Source organism: Rattus norvegicus, chromosome 11 (genome assembly GCF_036323735.1).
Source record: "Rattus norvegicus strain BN/NHsdMcwi chromosome 11, GRCr8, whole genome shotgun sequence".
Classification (NCBI taxonomy): Eukaryota; Metazoa; Chordata; class Mammalia; order Rodentia; family Muridae; genus Rattus; species Rattus norvegicus.
The window spans coordinates 24,198,276-24,219,637 of NC_086029.1; the positions used below are offsets into that span (position 1 = coordinate 24,198,276).

Below are 21,362 nucleotides of genomic sequence, written 5' to 3' on the forward strand. Positions count from 1 at the left end.
CTGCGATGACTAAAGCTCACAGTTCTAAGTGTTACAGAAAGCACGGCGGTGGCGGCGCTCCCGCAGATCAAATGGCCATAGCCGGGTGCAGATAAACCTACAGTTCTAAGTCTTTTTCTCTGGGGTTTCTCAGCATATCGAGTGTCACAATAGATTAAGGTTAGAATAACTGTAAACAAGGAACTCCCTGTTTAGTATTAGATTGATTTAACTGTTTTCACTAAAAATAGTGTTAAATAATTGAAATTATTTCTACCTCCCAATTTGGGACTCTAGAATATATCTTCATTTCTCCCCATCCCTTCCCACCCCGATATGTGTGTACATGTTAGCATATGTGTATCACAGTGTGGTGTAAAGATTACAGAATACAACGTTTGCACAACACATGGGTTCTTGGAATTGAATGTAGACAGGGTTTTTGGTATCACCTCTATTAGTCAAGTCATCTTACTGTTCTCTTTTCTGTTATCTGTACCATTATACCCTGGAAAATTCTTGTATGGAAAGAACCACTCCCTTTATACTGTGGTGAGTGAAGCTGCATTCATTTAAAAATCATTTATCATCTTATAAGTGAACTATCAAAAATCTATATGAACTACAGAGTTTTGAACCATGCTTTATGTATTCCATTTACTTCATTTAAAAGAAATAATTTTGTGATTTTTTTTATCTCACCAGATAACATACGTCTGTATCGCTGACTGGTGTAATGTAAGGGAGGGGTAAAGATGAAATGGAAACATCTTCCTCTTCTGGTCATGATATCTCTCCTCACTCTATCAAAAAAGCATCTTCTTCTGGCCCAGCTTATTCCAGGTAAGTAGGATGCTTTTCTCTCATCAATGTTAAACCGGTATTTTTTTTTTTTTTGCTTTTAAACTCTTCTATATCGTATATGTCCTAAACAAGATGTTTTCATGTTTTGTGTAAGCTATATGTCTGTGTGAATGATTGCTTTAGGGTATGTATGTGGTGAAAAGTTTCATGACAGAAGTGACCATTTGAATACAAAGTCCTTCAAGAAAAGCATAGAGTTATAATACTTAAGTGAATTGGGTACCAGAAGAACAATTACAGAAGAGAAAGTTGTGCAATATAGGAGAGAGAGAGAGAGAGAGAGAGAGAGAGAGAGAGAGAGAGAGAGAACAAGGCTTCCTTACATAGAAGACATAGAAGTACCTTAGAAAAGGGATATAAAGGTAGAATGAAAATATCTTTGGAACTGGCTACTTATCCAGTGGAACATTGTCAGAATGTGATGATAACATGATACCCTGTTGCTTCTGTAGTTACCATTGTTGTGGGTGGATTTAGAACACATTTCTTTGAATACACAGTTTTGTTAATGAAATTAAAATAGTATTTTTATAAAATGCCTTAACTGTACTATTTGGTTGACTATTAAGCAACTCCAAATTTATGGTATAAAACTAGAAAAATAGAATAATATTATATCAAAAACAACCATATTTTTCTTAAGTAAAACAATTTGGGAAACAATTGTTAATTAGAGTTTATTTAATATGATGCCATAACATAGTCACAATATTTTGAAAGGTTTTGTATACAATGTGTTATCAATAGTATGATGTTTCTTTCTATATTTATAACACTTATGGAATGTGTGTAGATTATTATACACTTCTACATACAAACCCAGGGACTAAAAAATTTCCAAGGACATCAAAGTCTTCTAATACTAGGTAAAGACTGGCATTTCAGCTAAATGATTAAACAGTTCATAAATAAACAATAAAAGTTTCGGTATTTGTTGAAATATATTCATAGGATTAAAATATATAGTATTTTAGAAATATTTGTGCTGGATTGTTCAAACATACTGCAAATTCCACACATTTGTAGTTTGATCTTTACTTAAGTTTTCCATTCTTGCTATTGGTTTATTGAATATGGATAAACATTAGAACGTGAACTATCAAAATTTAATAGGAAGTCATTAGACATGTCTTCAAATATTGGAAATGTATCAGAAATAAGAAGTTTTCTCATTGTCATGGAAACACTGAAAAGAAAGATGACACATACATCAACAGAGGTTATCCACAGATAATTATCCTTGTTACTCTTACAATTATCAGTTATCATTAAAGTTCATAACTAGTTAATAATTTTCATGTAAACAAATTTACTTATGATTAGCTATTAATAAAACTTATGAGTTATCAAATAGAAATTAAACAATATTATACAGATAGAGATAGAGACAGAGACAGAGACAGAGAGAGACAGATATAGATGTAGATATAGATGACATAGAAGGTAGAGATAAAGCTAACATAGATAAATACATAGATTAGATATAGATATAGATTGATATAGATAGATATAGTTGAGACACAGTGCACAATATGGATAACAGTTCTACATGGCATTAAGGGAGTATAAGTCTTTTTTCTATTAGATATATATTTTCTGAAAAACATTTAAAAAAGAATTCTGTTATAAGACTCATATAAAGGTCTGTGTTTACAATAAAACACTTAAAGCTGCAGAGAGTTTAAAATACATAAACATATTGTCTGGCATAATATATTTCATGTCACAAATGAGATAGGTTGGTTCTCAATTAAAGAAATAACAAAGATATTGGTTACAGGAGCTTATTTTAAGGCAGCTTCTTTATTCGAAGAAACGGGTATCTATGAATGGGATCCACACAGTTAAAAATGACTATTCTTCTGTCAAGATCATAGAGTTCAAAATTATTTCAAAGTCATTTGTCTGTCAAAAGAAATATGCTCTTACCTTTTCAAAGGGACCCCCGCAGAGCAGTAGTCATTTTGATAACTACCTCTGCTCTGAGCTCTGGGTTCAGGATAAGAAGGTTAGGTAATCTACTGAAAGGACCCCTCATCTTCAAGGTGATGCTCCCTCATTAACGTCGCACAAAGTGAAGAAGAGATCTTGCTGTTGTTCTGGGTTTATTATGTTCTTTAAGTCCTGGGCCTGGAATTATCAGCACATCTCAGAGCAAGCAAATATGGGGCTAGTTATAAAGATCAAACATTCATATCATTGAAAGAAACTAGTTTCTAATTCAAGTAATTACTTTCATATTCCCTTAAGAAAATAAGCAAAATATTTCAATAGTGACATAAATAAAAATGTTTTAACTGCTTTCAAAGAAATAATAAGCAAGATATATATATATTATTGCTGAGATCTAGTAAATAATCAGCATAGGATGAGATCTAATAAATTATCAGCATAGGTACATAACTGAGGAAGATATATTAGACTTAAAAGTGTAAAAGGACAATTAAATACATTCTCCAAATAGACTATTCCAGATGTTCCCATTTTAGTTTATTTCATTATAACCCACTACCTACCTCCTCTTCATTTAAGCACTGGTAGACATTGATTTAACTCCCTATTCATGTTTAATTTATATATAAAGTGTGCATAAGTCAGCCTAGGTTATCTCTTGAAGCACATTAAGCCTTAGCTACCTCGCATGTTCCTTTAATCGCTGGAAATGTGGAAGTTTACAGATTTCCAAACTTCACATTGTGAACCTGAACCTTAATTGCAACAGATGTCAAAAAGACAGTAAAGACACTCAATAAATGAAATGGTTTAAAATTACATATCGTAAACCTATGGTGAAATTGAATGCGAATTGTTCAACTCCTAAGTTTAGCTTTGCAGTGGGAAAGCACAAAGAAAAGCGTACAGTGTTCTGTTCATGTATGAATACATTAGACAGTCCACTTCAGAGTCGGCCGTGATTTATTCCTTTTACTCTTTACTCTGTGACTGTATGGCCGTGTTGTCCTTCGTTAGTGATGCAGGTGCTGACAGCGTTATTTCCTTTGCCCTGGCTCGTGTCAACAGCCTTGAGTGTGAGATTTTCTGAAATGATTAACTACCTCCCCTCCTCACCCGTCTGTCCTCCAACACTTCAGCACCTTGGTATTATACCCCAGGGATGGTAATTGCTAGGAACTAAGTGTTATTTCTGTCTCATTTAGGCCTGTAATTGTAATGTTGCAGAAAAGAAGGCTTTTTATAAAATACAGGAAATCAGTTTGTCTTTTCTTTTTTTTATTGGATATTTTTTATTTACATTTCAAATGTTATTTCCTTTCCCAGTTTCCCATTCATAAAACCCTTATCCCATCTCCCCTCCCCCTTCTTCTATAAGGGTGTTCACCCACCCAACCACCACCCCTTCCTGCCTCCCCACCCTGACCTTACCCTACACCGGGGGGTCCAGACTATACTCCCTGTTTATTCTTTCTTAGTTTTCACACTGGAGTTTACCTATGAAAAACTGGTTTTTCTGTTGATATTTAAGATTAGATAAGTCATTTAAATATCTCTATATAATTAATATTTTAAAAGTGAAAGAATGGGATCAAAAGATGATAGATAAACTATGCATTTCCTTTGGAACCTTTAAAAATAATTTTATACATATTTATGCACAAGAACATTTTTATCCCAAGATTTGATTATCTTGAATGATAGAGTAGCCATGCCTAGTGACTAGTAAGCATGGCCATTTAGAATCTATAGAAAGAATATAGTTGTATGTCACTTTATTGTTTTATTTTTAATTGCACTATCTACTTAGAAGCAATCAGAACCATGTTAATCAGCAAAGTTGTTTTTTTTTCTTATAACAGTCTATCTTGCATTAGAACACTGAACATACGTGGATCTAGTTCCATTATGCAGCAAGGGAGGCATCCTGAGCTGACCTTTTGGTGTTTTAAATCCTAACACAGACATCTCTGCAGCTAGAAAGGTTTGTTGCTGCACTGTTTGGTGGGCAAAATCAGAAATAAAAAAAATCTGTCTCTGAACACACAATTTTACAGGCATCTAATGAGTTCAAATCGTTGTTTGACCATAGAAAATTGGAAAATAATCCACTTAGGCACATTTTGAGCTAGTGTTAAAAGTATGTTAACTACACTTAAAGTATTTACTACCTGAGGATCTTCTGTTGATAAGTTAAGGAAAGATATTATCAAATAGTCAAATTTATGTATTTGTTTTTAGTTGTTTTGGGGGGGGCTTGGGATATTCATATTTCTCAGGTTGAATCAACTTCTTAGCATTATATAGGACCATGTAAATATTCTTCAGGAAAGAATATCTTGCTCCAAAATAAGTATTCCTGTGTTTTAATTTCCATTTTACACAATTTTGATAGATTTTTCTCAAAAATCAATTGTTAAAATAGTAATATATTTTATTTTAAAGTCATAAATATGCTTAACCATGGTACTTCTGTGATTTTTCCTCTACCCATAGTGATATATTTGTCTTAAATATTTGACACTTGATAATACTGTATGACTCTTAATTATAAAACTTTTTTTTAAATCAGCCTAGTGATAAAATCACATCTCCCTTCATATTCAAGACAGTTTCTACATGATTCTTTTGTGTTTTTTTTAATTTTGCTTTTTGTGTGTATAATTATTTCCTGCTTCTTCATTTAAAGGTACAATCCAAAACTTTTGACATCAAAACAACATATTGTAATTCATTTACATTGAATTGAAGTTAAATTTTGTGCAGAGACAAATATGTACTTTTTAGTTTATATGAACATAGTAGTCACTGTAAGACTTGTTTCTTACAAGAAATTTGGGGAGTATTTGGGGACATTTACTATAGGAGACATAAGCCCTTTTCATCAATTTTTTTCAGTTTAGAGACATGTCATAAGCCCAATAACTGATTCATAACTCAGGAAAAATAATAAATAGTAACTAAAAGTATAACAACTGTAAGAATAAAACAGAAACTTATGGCAAGAATCAAGCTGGGATGACAAGCAAGGTAGTTAGCTATAGAAAGAACCACATAAAGAGTACTTCTGTATTTCCTAATAGTACATGTAGCCAGCTTTTTGCTGGAGTCCAGAAAGTCCCATATGAGATCAAGGGAGCTTCACAGAGCGTGTAGAGACAACATGGTAATAACAACAACGAAAAGCTCTGGAAAGTTCATGCTTACTGGGTGCCTCTTTAGGGCCAGGCAGTTTGATGGACGGTTTGATAGCTTTAGAATACTTGTAGAAAGATGGGAAGCTGTAAGTGGAGGATGAATGTAGGATCAGGCCAAAGGACAAAGCCTTGTGTATAAGAAGGCATCGTGCTCATTTTACGGACTGTTCTCCAATTCTGTGTTTCTTTATTATTCACTAGTAGAAGGCCTTATTTGTTTGAGCACATAGTGAAGGAGTTCTGCAAATGTAACAATGAATCTCAAAGTGTGCATTGTAAAAGCATTGTAGATCATGCTCAGGAGCTTACCCTGTGATGCTGATTAATAAGATGTTAAATTTTAAGAACAGCAGAAACTAAGAGTATTATACTATTTAGAATAATGATGCAGAGGACAGGGGTTATATTCTTCAGGGTACAGCAACTGATAAGTTGTCATTCCATAGTAAGTCCACCATGCTAATGAAAGTCACCCTAATTAAAACTCAGTGGGTATGTGCATGCATGCACACGCATGCACACACATGTGCAAACATGCGCCCCCCTTCATGCATAGGAACACAATAGATCAAGTAGGCAGATCATACACTAATTTCCTTATTTTATTGATTCAATAATGTTCTTTCAATAGCTATTTATAAAATTGGTCTATAACTTTGTGGACAACAGTATGGATTATATATCTTTTTTCCATATGAGTAAAATATTAGAATTTAATTTACAACTTATTTTCTAATCATAATGAATTATAAAAATGATAGACCTGAGACTAGACTCCCAAATACATTCAGTTTTGTTCCTGATATCTAAAACCTCACAGAAATGTTTTATTGAATGCGTATTTCAAACTTATAAAGAAGTAGAAATCATAGTGAACAATTCATTTTGATTAAATAATAGAGATGAAAAAGGAGACTAAATTTATAATAGATTTTGAGATATAATTTCCAAAGAATTGAGTGATAATGAAAAGCGAGATAAAGAAAAGAAAAATGTCAAGTACGATCCGTAGATGGTGTCCTCCAATGACAAAGCAGGCACTGAGTGTCTTGGAGTGACTGGACTTAGTACAAAGTGTCATTAAATGTTCATCACCACTCACAGATTTCAAAATTAAACAGCGTGTGACTATATAGTTGTGGAGTCAGTATTTGGCTTGTAGATTTTGATAGTCTCAGTTTCATCATGAGCTCAAATACTCCTTATATTCCTCACGCCCACATTTACATATATTCATTTACATGAAGAATCTGCTCCTAGCTTTTGTATCAGTATAAATAGCAATACTCTTTGTATACATTTCACTGGCAAGGACATTCATAAAGGTTCATTATATAAGAGCTGAGAAAATATATAAAGAGACTAAATTTGGTTTAATGCTGCCACTCAAGAATTCTGCTTTGTACCAGATAATATATAGAAATTCTTCTTTTACTTTATCTGACTATTATGCCCCATGATACAGTGATAAAAGCATGTACATATTCTGAAAATTACCAAGAATAAGAGAGTCTCTCCTTGTGAGCATGCAGTTTGGAAGAACAAATACAAAACAGAGTAATCAGTGCTTGTTACATCCTGGCACCCATCCTTCAGGTGAAGCTGTGGTCTAAATAACTAGAGAAATTGCCAGCTGTACTTTAATTCTGAATATTTTGATTAGCCTTGGTTTTCTAGTGTGAAGCTCTATTTAATTGTTTGAGTAGACGCAAGCAAGCTAACAGAGTTAGCCCGAAGACACTCAATGCAAAAACTTTTATTAGCAATCTGCCTCAGATCGCAGGCACATTCTGTCTGACGCCACGGCCTTTGTGATGAAACTGGTTTGAAAAACCACATGTGCCACCACACGGGCTCCCTAATTAAGCCATCAGAATTCACCACAGCAAGTGGAGTGCCTCATATGGACTGGTATAAGTAATTTTTGTTTCTCTATTGCTTGGTTAATAGAAAAAGGCGCTCTCCTAGATGATGAGTGATAGAGTCTATGTGGTACAGCTGTTGTAATTATGCCTGAGGACCGAGGAAGTCGTTGGTGGAAGAGCTCTCTATGTGCCTTGGACATGGTCATTACTTCAGTCAACTGCTTTTCCCTGCGTTCCATTGAGCCTCCATTTATTCTGCTTTCTTTTGTTACTTGACTCAATTTTCTATCCAAATGCAAGCGATCTTTGTTGAATAAATAGACATGCTTCTGCCACACCTTTGCATCACAGAATTGCTTTGAAATTGGTTCTCTTAATTTAGTCAGTATTTCAGGAAATACGATATTTGTTTTGTACTGTTGAGATATGAAAAACATATTCAAACTTGACTTGGGAAAAAGACAAATTCCTGTATGTCTTGGATGTATAAAATCATGTTAGAACACTCCATCGCAAGTATTGAAGTATTTGAAATGTATACATATACATAATGTACCACATTATATTTCTCCATTTGCATAGATATTGACATGTGAACACATACATTAAATGTAAACTATTTGTAAATATAAGTATATTTATTAAACATTATGCACAGCTAACCTCTAGAATCTGTTCAGCAACAAAGGGTTATGTCAAAATTAAGATAAGCTACATTATTATATATTTCATGGTCATTGTTAATAGAAGTTTTAAATTATCAAGATAAGGTAGTAGTTTGATGTACCATTTAAATACAAAGTCTTTTAAAAAATAAAGATATACAATGCACGCTTTTACTTTTTCTTACTAGCATCCTTTCAACTTTACTTGTGATTGCTCACTTTATCCAGTTTTTCTCAAAACTCCCTGATCTTTAAAACTTCTTCCTCTATGGCCCACAATTTTCCCTCTTAAGATTTCGTCTTCTTTCCTATAGTGTATAAACACCAATTCATAAGTATCTACTAAATAAACCAGGTCCTATTTTCCCTTTAATAATTTGTGTAACTGATATAATATTCTTCAAATGAACAGAATATTAACCATTAAAAGTGGTGTTTTCAGGATCCATAATTACATGTTTTTGTTGTTGTTGTTTTTGTTGCTAATGTTGTTGTGAAATTGTGTAACCCTGGCTACCCTTGAACCTGTGTTGTAGATAAGGCTGGTCTTAAACTCATTTAGAGATCCACATGCTTCTGCCTCCCAAATATATGTCACCATATTCAACCTCTAATTATAAATTTCCAAGAAAAGTATAACTGTCAATTAAATCATCTTAAAGCAAGTCCCACTCAAGGCTGCAGTCAGGTAGTCTCTTCTTCTTTTGAGGTTTCTTTTGCACCTCAGCCAGTATTCTTGAATTGAGTGTAACTCAACATAATCCTTCCTTTAAATATTTTTGAGAGTATTTATTTTCTTCTATGAAATAGGATCATTTTTGCTTGAATACTTTCTCTTCTGCTTCATAAGAATGCATCCATCTAAGACCTGTCCTCAAGTAATAAGTGTCTTATTGTGATTGTCAAATCTACAACTGAAATTTTGTTTTAGTTTGAAATAACACTATTATTTAGTATCAGAGCTAATTATACATAGTATAGAATTATATCCATTTTTCTGGAATCACAGAAGACATTTAAAGACGCTTAAGACCAATTTGTACATTTCCAAGGGCACATAACTCAACTGATATGACAGTGTAAATATGACCAGGAAATCACATCGTAGTCATTGATAATGGCATCCAAATTGCTGCCTTATGGCTTTTGGCCACAATAAGATGCTGTCAGCTATAATAATCCACGGTCAAAATAATTTTAAAATGTTGAGATGTACAGAAGGAAACTTGGCTGACATACCCCTCATTTTCTTCAGTGCTATTTTATGTAAAACAAGCAGTTAAAATAGGTTACTGTTAAATAAATGTATGTTGCCAATTTAAGGGAAATACATAATTTTAATAATAATATCACCATGACTAATTTTTAATCAATTTCTTTATATTTATCACTTTTTATGTTTTCATATTTAGAAAGCTGCATATAAACCATCAAATCACTAACATTTCTAAGTTTATACAGCACTGAATGGATACTATAGTTATTTATCAGGTACCAGTAAAACTGGTTTCAAACAAATTCTTTGGAAGAGAAAGTATAACTTCTGATACCCCTCTTATATCCACAAGTTTCTTAACTCCTAGTAATATCAACTTAATAACCAAAAAGCATAATTTATTTTTAAAAATTTTCAAAACATTGTTATATAGAGAGAAGTGTAGTTGCTAAGTTTTCATAAACTAATGTATATAAGAATTAATGAGGGCTGGAGAGATGGCTCAGCTCTTAAGAGCACTGACTGCTCTTTCAGAGGTCCTGAGTTCAAATCCCAGCAAATCTCATGGTGGCTCACAACCATCTGTAATGGGATCTAATGCCTCTTCTTTTGTGTCTGAAGATGGCTACCTTGTGTACTCATATAAAAAATGTAAATAAATCTTTTAAAGAAATGATAATGCTTGTTAGAAGTTAATCACATTACTTAATCAACAAGCAACATGTCTGTTAATAATGTGTTCAGAGCTGCAGAGAGAGTGCAGCAGGAAGCACCCTGGTTCTTTTAGAGAGTACCCATGTTTGGCTGCCAGCAGGCAGGCACATAGTTGCTCACAACTCCCTGGGGCTGCAATTCTGCAAATTTAACACCCCTCTTCTTGTTTCTGATGCCCATACGTATTTGTAGGCAAACATCCATATGTACTTATAAAAAATAATCCTTAAATAGTTTTTATCGACTGAATTGTTCTGCTGATGCAGTGTGACATCCTAAAGCATTTATTTGGCTAACATTACAATCATGTAAGTGTCATTGTTGCTCAACTAAGATTTGTAATATGAGAGAGTTCAGATTTGTATGAAATTGTCCAGTGGCACATACATGTACCATGTTGCCACTCCAGATGCAATCAATGATACTTTTTTTCTCAACCTACATATGATTTCTGTGTCTAGATGTAAGCTGTTCTTTACTGTATGCACAATAGCATCTCACTGTATCTCTAATCTAACGCACATACAGTAGCATCTTGCTGCCTTGATCCTATTTTCTTAATGCCATGTGATGTTCGCATGCTTACTCTCTACATCACTGCTTTGGAGGGCTGTATGTTCAGATATTGTACATATTTTCTTATGAAAATACCTTTATTTTCACTGTAGAAAATAACTGCAGTTGGAGAAAGGGAAATTGTTTTTCAAAATATAATAAAAATCATGTCTAAATCCTCAGCTTTTATAATGTGTACATCAGCCTTCACTGGTGCTAGAAGAGAAACACGTATGGCTTTTGGAGGCTCACACATGCTTTTTTAATGTCATTATTTTTGCTGTGATTCAAAATTCCTTCCATACTTTTATATAAATCCTTTTTCATCAGTGTCTGTTGGTTTTTATCAGTATAAAGTTAATCTGTTCCTATTTTATGGTATCATTCTCAGAGTCAAAGGTTTTATTTTTCTGAAACCTAAGTCACATGCTCTTTCTATGCATACATTCATGCTTTTGAGAAGGTGAGGCGAACACCTTCACTGAAGTCAGGAGGGCAGGAAGACTGTCATGTTAGTCTGGGCTGCACACATAGGGCCAGGACACAACACGAGTAAGAAAGTGAGATAGACGTTTTCTCTCAAGTAGTCAAACAATAAGAAAAGAAAAATATGAACAAAATCAAAAGCCCAAAATAATGTATATGTAAAAGGACCTGTGACTAATTGAGCAGACATAAAAGATAAGAAGGGTTACTCAGAATTGTATTGGGTAGAAGAGTTGCACGTCGTCCAGGTTCCCATTGTTGAACATGCACAGTAGATGCAGGTGACATAAAGATCTGGTAGTGAATGTTAAATGATCAACATTACAGTGTTCTGTTTTTATCAGTAAGGTTGAGAATAAAACTTCCTCTCAACTTACATTTTCTTTTCTCGTCAAACACGCTTGTTTAAATGCTGAAGAACTTTCACCTTGTTTCAGTAAAATAGTTATAAGCTATTTTACATTTATAACAAATCAACTGTTTAACTTATTGCTTGATTTGAAGTAAATGTATTGTGCTATTAATCAAAAGCCTTTGCCTCATCTTCAGGCTTCCTTGAGTTTGCTGGGTTTGCTACTAGCTATAAGAAATGTGTGAACACAAAACACTTCCATAGAGTTTGACTCTTTATTTTGTTTTCAGTATCTTATAGGAGACAATATTTCTTTATAGAGTTGTTTTGAAGAGTAAATGGAGATCATATTAATTTATTTTTATTTATTTTATGAGAATTTTATACATATATGATATAATGTGAATATATTTCCTTCCTCCAACTCCTCCTGGATTTTTCCCCCAACACTCTCTAGCCAAATTCATGTTTATTTGTATTTTAATTAGTATTTATATCTCTTAGATAAAACTAGAATCAGAACCAGAAACAAAGTTGTAGAGGAATTTTAATTCAGCAATATGTCTGCTCTGGCAAGGGATCACATCCAAAGACCTTCTAGGTCTGTGTGATCTGTCTGGAATGCAGACACACCATACACCTTTAATCCCTTTGATTAGGCTACAGACACTACGTTAGTACGCACTGTTAATCCCACACAATGACCTCTAATTGATGTGCAGACAAAGTGTCCAATCAGAGAAACATTTGACAGACTGAATCAGAGATTGGATATTCCCAAGTCTCACGAGAACAGAGAGGAAAGAGAGGCTACTTAAGAGCACTGTGGAGAGTTAAAGAGGGCAGTTCAGTGAGTGCAGTTCAGCCAAACTCAGGCAGTGCAGTGTTCAGTTTGGTTCGATTCTGAGTCATTCAGTTGAAGGCAGTCAGTGCAGTTCAGTTGATGGACATCAGAGGCAGTTTTTCCAAGAAGAGCAATTCCATCAGAACCCTAGAAAAACTCATTTGAATCAGTAAAATGGAAAGGAGTTTAGACAGAACAGCTGAGTTGACCCAGCCAATAGGAGTTCAACATGAGCTAGAAAGGGTAAATTTATGCGGCAGGAAAACTCCAAGATGACAATTACATCTGGTGAATAAGTGATACATTTACACAAAGCAAAGCAAAGAAAAAAAGCACACACACACACACACACACACACACACACACACACACACCCCACAGGGATTGATCTGTGTTGACTAAGTACTCCTAAGAATGAGTCCTGGCTTGCAGTTTAGTAGATACTGCAAATGTCACTCCACAGAAGAAAACAGATTTTCCCTCTCACAGCATTTATCCATTACTCATTGCTTCTTGCTGATGATAAGACTTGTGACCACATTCCATTCTCCAGGCTAGGATTTTTGACTGGCTTGAACTTGTGGGGGGTTTGTACATGGTGCCACGACCTCTGTGTAATCATATGTGTATCACCCTGTTATGTTAGAAAAACACCACATTCTTGTGTCAAAAATCATGAAGATGTCAAACAGGTACTCATCTGGAAAGTTAATCAATACTGACTAGAGTTCCTAGTGCTGGAAATAGATATCCAAAGGAAAAAGTAATCATTGATCTCACCCAACAACAAAGGCCTTAAATAATAATAACCTGCTACAAAATGTCACAGCACTGGAGTGACAAACATGTTATGGGAGTAACAACCTATGTTAGGATTAAGGAACACTTCATAAGACATAAGAGGTCATACCCAGCACTGTGGATGAGGCATGAAAATCTGAGCCTAAGTAGGTTTCCTACATGGAAACCCATTATTATACTTCTCCTGTATGAATGCAATGAAATAATTCTGAATGGCATATTGCTATACCCATAGGTCAGTTCATGACGCGACTCTCATCATAGAAACTTCTTCTTGTAGTAGATAGGAACATGGAGAAACACAACTAAACAACCCGCAGAATGTGTGACAATTTGGAATATCCAGTCCTAAATGGGATGTCTTTATCACAAGTCGTTCTTCCAGGACACAGAAATCTATGAAAAGAAAAATAAAAAAACGCAGAAAGATTGTAAGAGCCAGAGACAATGCGTTACTTTAAGAAAACGTTGCTTTACAGACATATTAATTAGCCTTAGCATATTATACAGTGGTGACCTCCCCCCCACAGATGTTTGGAACTACTTAGTGCATAATGCCAGACATGATATTTTGTGAGCAGAAAATATTAAGTTGCATAGATAATTCATAACATTACAAACATCAGGCATAATTTCCTATCAAACTCAAATCAAATAAATAAACTCAAATTTAACAAAATAGGAAATACCTGTCTTGCTACCCTGTAAGAAATCCAGGTACCAACTATTCAATAACTGGCCACCACAGTTTTCGTACAGCAACCTTACATTGCAGGATAAACAAAGAAACTGTTATGAATTTCATAAAACGTAAAATATCCTCTTCAATGACAATGATGATTCTACAGTCTATTAGATTGTTTATAGGGATGAATGATTTAAAGTTCAAATATGTCATCACGTATTCTCACATTTGAAAAGATGAGACAATGCCACAGGACAGCCATCATTTTTACCTTATTAATTTGGTGTTCAAATCTATTTTGGTGCCATTCTTTATGTACCTTTGAATTTCTGATCTTCCTGTGTGTGCAAATATCTCACTGGATTTAAAATATACGATGGTGCCATCCAATGTTTGAGAGGGTATTGCTAGAGAGTGAACATAAGGCGTATGATGATATTAGGCATGTATTCTCCCACTGAGCTATGCCCCAGACAAGAGTCTTTGATGAATATAAGAATGCTAATCAGTAAAATGCAAATAATTACAACAAATGATAGAAGAGCCATGGACTTAAGTACATTTCATGAAGTTATTACTTAGACATTAGAAAATATAGTAAGAGCATGTTATAATCTAAATGGACATTTATAATACGAGAACTGAAATTTAAATTAATGTCTGATTACAAATTAAAACTAAAGACTAAAATTCATAAAGTAATTCAGTTTTAATGATGACTGAAAAAAAACCCTCAAAGTTCTGTACAGAAAGCACAAAAGTAGTAATAAGGACTAGAGTAATATATACACACCTAAGATCCTGTTGGAAAACAAGAGAATTTGTATCTCAATTCAGTTAAAGCATTTTAAATAGCTATATTCCAATCAGTTTATGAAATGATAAAATATTAACTAGAAATAACTGACAAGATATTTCATTAGTGTATTGTAATCTCTGAAAAACTAAATCATGAAACAATGAAATCTATGAAGAGTAAAAAAAACCCACTGTAAACGATAGAAAGGCTTTTTTTTCAGGCATTTCTTTTTTATTAACTTGAGTATTTCTTATATACATTTCGAGTGTTATTCCCTTTCCAGGTTTCCGGGCAAACATCCCCCTAATCCCTCCCCCTCCCCTTCTTTATGGGTGTTCCCCTCCCCATCCTCCCCACATTGCCACCTTCCCCCAACAATCTTTTGCATTGCCTTTTTTGCCGCTCTTTGTTTTGTATCTTTGAAATCAGTGAGCGGAAAAGTACCACCTGGTTAGTTTTCTAGCCTAGGTCCTTCCTCTGATTAGTGTCCTCATCCAACACACATCAATTCACCACAGTTTAGTTGAACATGAACAAATAAGAAAACACACAGAGACCCTGTGTTAGCCTTCACGTTGGAATAATTCAAGAGGACTTACCACTCTTTTATTAAATCATCATAGCTTGCATTTTGAATGATCAAATGATACTATGGTAACCATTCATCTGGGAATTTAAAGTAATTTCACTGTAGATACTCTGAGGTATTATATGAAAATAATGCCCACACTAAAGTAGAAATATAAACTGGAGAAGACACTAAGCCTACCTGAGGGAATTACGGCTGACAGCAAGAATATTGTAATGTTCTCTAACCCATTCACAGTGACAAGAGGACTTCAGAATTTTCCCTCAAGATTCGCATGAATACTCCATTATCGCACTTACGGTATTTACTCATTGATAAGCTAGGACTAAGGTTAAAATTTATACAAAAAGTACTAAATCCATATTTAGACTATGGGATGTTATATAAATAACAATCTAGATCTTTAACTTCTGTGTAACAAGTTATGGCTTTGTCATCTATGATTTTCATCTATTGAAAAATTCATATATGTTGTCAATACTTGATCTTGTATTGTATCTATGGAAGTGTTTGTGGAATTATACTACTACTGCTACTACTACTAATAGTAGTAGTAGTAGCAGTAGTAGTAGTAGTAGTAGTAGTAGTTGTTGTTGTTGTTGTTGTTGTTGTATTTGTTTGACAATGATTATTTACAGGATATAAACTCATAATAGCATTGTTCAACTTGTCCAAGGAAGCATTTGTTTTGCAAGCAAAAAGACATTGAGTTCTTACTGTTAGCAACCAAGACCAGCGCTCGTCTTTGTGATTCAATGACCAGTGGATGTGTTTTGTCCTGAGGAGGAGAACTGCTCTAGCTCTTAGCGTCCCTTAGTTGCTTGCAATTCTTTGTTTTGGGTTGAGGCCACATGGGTCGTTTTCTCCGTCCACTTAGCATGGTTGGCGTTGTCCTCACTCGAATCATATTTACGTGGTTGGTTATGTTGCTGAAAATGTATGGGTGCATCTTCTGACATTAGTAGGAGACACAGCCTCACAGCCCTGAAAACATACAAATAACATTATACATACTGAGGAGGTTATATCTATAAATACATGTATATATAGAAATGCATGTGACAACATTAATTGCAAAGAATCCACAAATAAGAAAGAGAACAGGAGGAATATATGGGAGCATTTGTAAGAATGAGAGGGAAGAGGGAAATTCTATAAGTATATTATAATATATTTATTTTAAATAAATATATTTTTTATTTTAAATAATTCAGGACACACCAGACTATAATACCAGTATTTGGGTGGCTGAGACAGGCATCTGCGGAGATATGGAGCAGAGAAGCTAGTCAAAACAGGAAGCTTGAGTGCTGATGACAAAATCTGTCTCAGATTAAAGCTGAGGGCAGTGACATACAGGAAGACTTACTCTCCTCAATCTGTGAGCTTGTGCACCTACTGTACACAAAAGTGCACAAATATGCATACACTACACCCAGAGATTAGTTCAAATGTTGCCTACATTGTACCAAACCATTCTGCGTGCCCATATGTACATGAACACATATATTTAATTTAAAATCAATTTTCATGATTTAATCTTTATGTTCTTTATGCATGTAAAGTTTATTTTCTTCTTTATATCATATTCCTTTCTGGTTGCCATTTTTCACATCTTTATAGTTTAGGATATCATAGTCACGGGCTGTAAAATGTTATGAATGTGTTACGTTGATGATTTCAGCGTGCCATTCTTCCTTATTGAAGTCTTGCCATAACCTATCTTTTTGAGGAACAGCATATGGCTATGGTTTAAAGGTGACTCATACATTGCACAGCTATATTTTCATTACCTAATCATATGCTCTTTAAAATTCAATATAGAAGATTTTAAAATATGTGTAGTAAGGCTATCATTTTCCATTTCTAGAATTACCTCATGAATATGTAGGCTCTTATTATAACTATCGATCAGAGAAAAGTACTTCTAATCAGCAGGGCTGTACTAAAACGATGCCTGAGTGCTTTAAGAAAAGCGTGGACTTCATCAAACGATGCATATTTATTCCTCTTGAGGCATTAATTACATTATTTCTAATAAATTTCTTACTGCCTGAGATATGGCTTTTAACATCACTTCATTACTTGATTTTCTCTTTTCATCAAGAAGATCTGACGGGAAGGAGTCTGATTTCTTTAACAGTTTTACCTTCTTGAGGAAGCATGCCCTGTGAGTCCTTCTTACGCTGCATTTCCTCTGCTCTGAAAGCTCCTATTGAGAGAGAGACTCACAAACAAGACGAAGGCCCAAGGGAATAATGTTACATTTTGGAAACTCTGGAAAGTGCTGTATAAATTTTCATTCATTTAGTTTTCTGCTGCTGGGAGAAAGTTGGGCAGGTCCCCATTCCCCTGTGGGATAGTAAGTGAACATAGGTCCTACAGAGGGAACGAAACACTGCCATCTTGCCATCTTTATGTCTATAAGTGAACAACTTATGCTAGATTTAAAAAAAATGTTCCTGTTGTTTTGTATTTTTAGACAATTGTTATAGTTTATAAACCTACTGGTTCTCTATGAACCCTAATAAATATAATCTTATCTTTGTCTTTTTGGTTTTTTATCTTCCACGAGAGTTAAAAATGTTTACCATTTTAGCAAGAGTGTCCACTTTTAAATTTCTAAACTTAGTATCGAAAGCCAGCAACCTTTTAAATATTATAAAAATTATGGGGCTTAAATAATGCATGTTGTTAAATCAGATTGCATCGTATTTAAATAGCTGTTTTCCTAATCTGGCTTTCGTTGGCACCCTACATTCAATGGCTTTACCCAGGGATCACTTTAGACCTCTGGAAGGTCACTCATTTACAAGTTATTGCCTCTCATAAATTGATCTAATCTTCTGAATAATGGCTGGACACGCTGATGATCAATATTTTATTGCTCCTCCACCCTGAAACACACCATGAATTACAGTCAAAATCATTACCACCCAGGACTGCCGACATAACAATAATGTACGTGTAACATTATCCCTCAGCTTGTGTACTGTTTATAAAACATGACTCCGCTTGAGTGATTTTATTTCAGCACTATTATAAACCTCTTTAATTTGTCAATGAAAGTGCTCTGACAGTTATCAGTCACAGTACCATGCAAAGCCAGAAATGGGATCCATTATGATATTAAACTGCACAATCAAATCTAAAATTTGCTTTCACTTACATGTTCTAAAGATCAATCACCTCATTTATTATATATAGAAAGAATGGTATATACTAAAGATAGTTGCCCATTTAATGTCTGAATAAAGAGTATGCATTACAAACTATATATTAAGGAATGTTGAGCAGCATGTTGAGGTTGACTATAATAACCTTTTGTCTTCCTATAACATCAGTCCTTAAAAAAAACTATTTGATTCATAGTCTTCATGTTTCATCTTTTTAAAATTTTATTTAAAAAAAATTCACATTCCAGATTTTATCCCCTTCCCAGATGAATCTTTTTACTGGTGGATTTTTATATTCCTTTTAGATTTTCCATTTTTGTTCGTATATTTTTGTTTCAGTTTTTTTTGTCCTAATCACAAAAGCTCTTTTCTCTGTCAGATACATTCTCTTGTCCATGCCTAACTTGTCAGTCCATTTCAACATTTGCTTTCCACTGTGTGTTATGACAATCAATATTTGACATTGTGAGAGGGCTTTCTACTAATCCACAGTTTGTCTTGATTCTAATAGGGAAAAAAATGGAAACTTTCTCTCTTGGGAGACTAGGCATGGATGTAAAAATAACAGCCATCAGAAAATAGGTTTTGTTCATTATAGTTCTAATCCCGTTATCGGTAGGTTTCAGTCAGCTCCATTCCCACAGGCTCACAAAGACACACATTTGTAATGTGGTTTCCTGGAGCTAAAATGGGACTGCTCATCTGTGTGAACGCTGGCCATTTTGTCACTGAGACACGTACCCCATCAGGTTAGGATGCTTCCTTAGGTTCCCATTTACCTCAGAGACATTTGGTCAACTAAAACTGCGGATGGTGATTATTCCTATGAATATTTCAGGTGAATTAATCTGATCTTATTAACTTGTCTACATTGACTGTGTTGGTATATTTCATTTTTCATTGATTTATTAATGTATTCAGCAAAATCGCATGTGTGTGTGCAATGAGTCGTACACCATCTATGATGACATTTTATAGTATATACCATCTCTGATGACATTTTGGATAACTGAGAAAATAATTTTAGGTAGAAGAAACATGACTGAATGTTAATTTTTAAAGCATATTTTGTGGGAATTTTTTCGACTTAATCCCATACGATCTCAAACTAAAATGTATTACTAGCTTTTTGTGACTCTCCTAATTTAAAGAAAATATTATTTTAATTCAATATTAGAGTTCATGGGCCATTAGTACATTGACAGTGAAGAAACATATCTACTAGCATGACTACTAATACACACATAGGCACACGGACATGCACACGCACAGGTATGTATAAACAGTATTAATCTAAGGTAGATATCTCTATTCAACCTTGAAACACTGATGAGAATTGCCCATATTAACGTGAGGAGGAAATGCTAGAATGAAGTGGTAGCATTCACATCTGGGATAAAGAAGAAAAAAGGAGCAGGGAATGGGGAAGGTGAGGAGGGAAAGAGATAGAGAGGTAAGAGGATGACCATGGGGGGGCAGCACACACACGCACGCACGCGCACAGAGGTGGAGACAGCAGTGTCTCAAAGTTCCTCTCCAAGACATGCCTTCAAAGCTTGAGAAACTGTCATAAGGTCCTACCTTATTCATGCCCCAGGAACACACTCTAGACATCATGTCTCAAGCTGGGACTATGACTTTTGGGGGAATTCCATCTATTTTAAATTTAGCACAAAGGAAAATTGATTGACTCCAGTGAAGTCTTTTGAAAAGGGGTTTTTGGGGTTGGGGATTTAGCTCAGCAGTAGAGCACTTGCCTAGCAAGCGCAAGGCCCTGGGTTTGGTCCCCAGCTCCGAAAAAAAAGAAAAAAAGAAAAAAAGAAAAGGGTTTTTTTAAAAAACTTTTCTATCTTCAATACATCTTTCTACCTGAACCCCAGGGAGAAAAATAGGGGAAAAACAACATAAAAGTTCCACCTGATTTCAGGATAAAAACCTGCCTTAGAATGTGTTCATAGGTAGGATATTATTATAGATGCAACTGTGTTTTAGCTATGCCTACTGGCTTATAGGTCTCTCAAAGGCAAGTCACAAAAGTGCTGAATTTGTTTGCTATGTTCATAAAGAAACTCCCCCAAATCTCTCACCCAATAAGCTGCTGTGCTACTCTCCTTACTAAAGGTAGTTTGGGTCCTACTGAATGAAAGAATGCTATTCATCTAGCAAGGAGTTAATTCCTTTAGATGAGCCTTACTGGATTGTCTGACCCTGTCAGCAACCATATCTATAGACTGAACACTCCACGAAACCCTAAAAGAACAGAGTCCATGTGACTCTCCCTGTGCTAGAACACAGGACAGTCCTTACAGAGCAGCACACCCAGGTGTATGGTACTTCTTGTCCAGTTCATGCTGCTCATCTCTTCATCCCATGTAATCGTCTTCAAAATATATCATTGTTAAACAGTTTTTCCTTCAGTTTTGGGAACCACCCAGGCACATCCGTTGAACCTAGGTAGGGGTTCGTGGGAGCCCTGATTTATAGCTGATGACTCTGGAGCACAGATAAGATGAAAGCAGGGCCTGTGACTGGCGTCCAGAGTATCTGTTGGATGACAATCATGGGGACTGAACCTTCAGCTCAAGAGATTTGGCATTATCTCCCTGCAGATAGTATCAGATT

The 21,362-nt window shown here is 34.8% G+C and overlaps 1 protein-coding gene across 4 annotated transcripts in view; it reads left to right on the forward strand.

Moving 5' to 3' along the window:
• Robo1 (roundabout guidance receptor 1) overlaps positions 1-21,362 on the forward strand; it is a 1,040,826-nt gene that overhangs the window by 130,407 nt on the left and 889,057 nt on the right. For all 4 annotated transcript variants that reach the window (XM_063270751.1, XM_063270753.1, XM_063270742.1 and 1 more), the window contains exon 2: positions 685-822. In XM_063270751.1, the coding sequence (XP_063126821.1) occupies positions 735-822 (88 nt within the window). In that variant the 5' untranslated portion in view covers positions 685-734. The remainder of the gene's footprint in view (positions 1-684; positions 823-21,362) is intronic.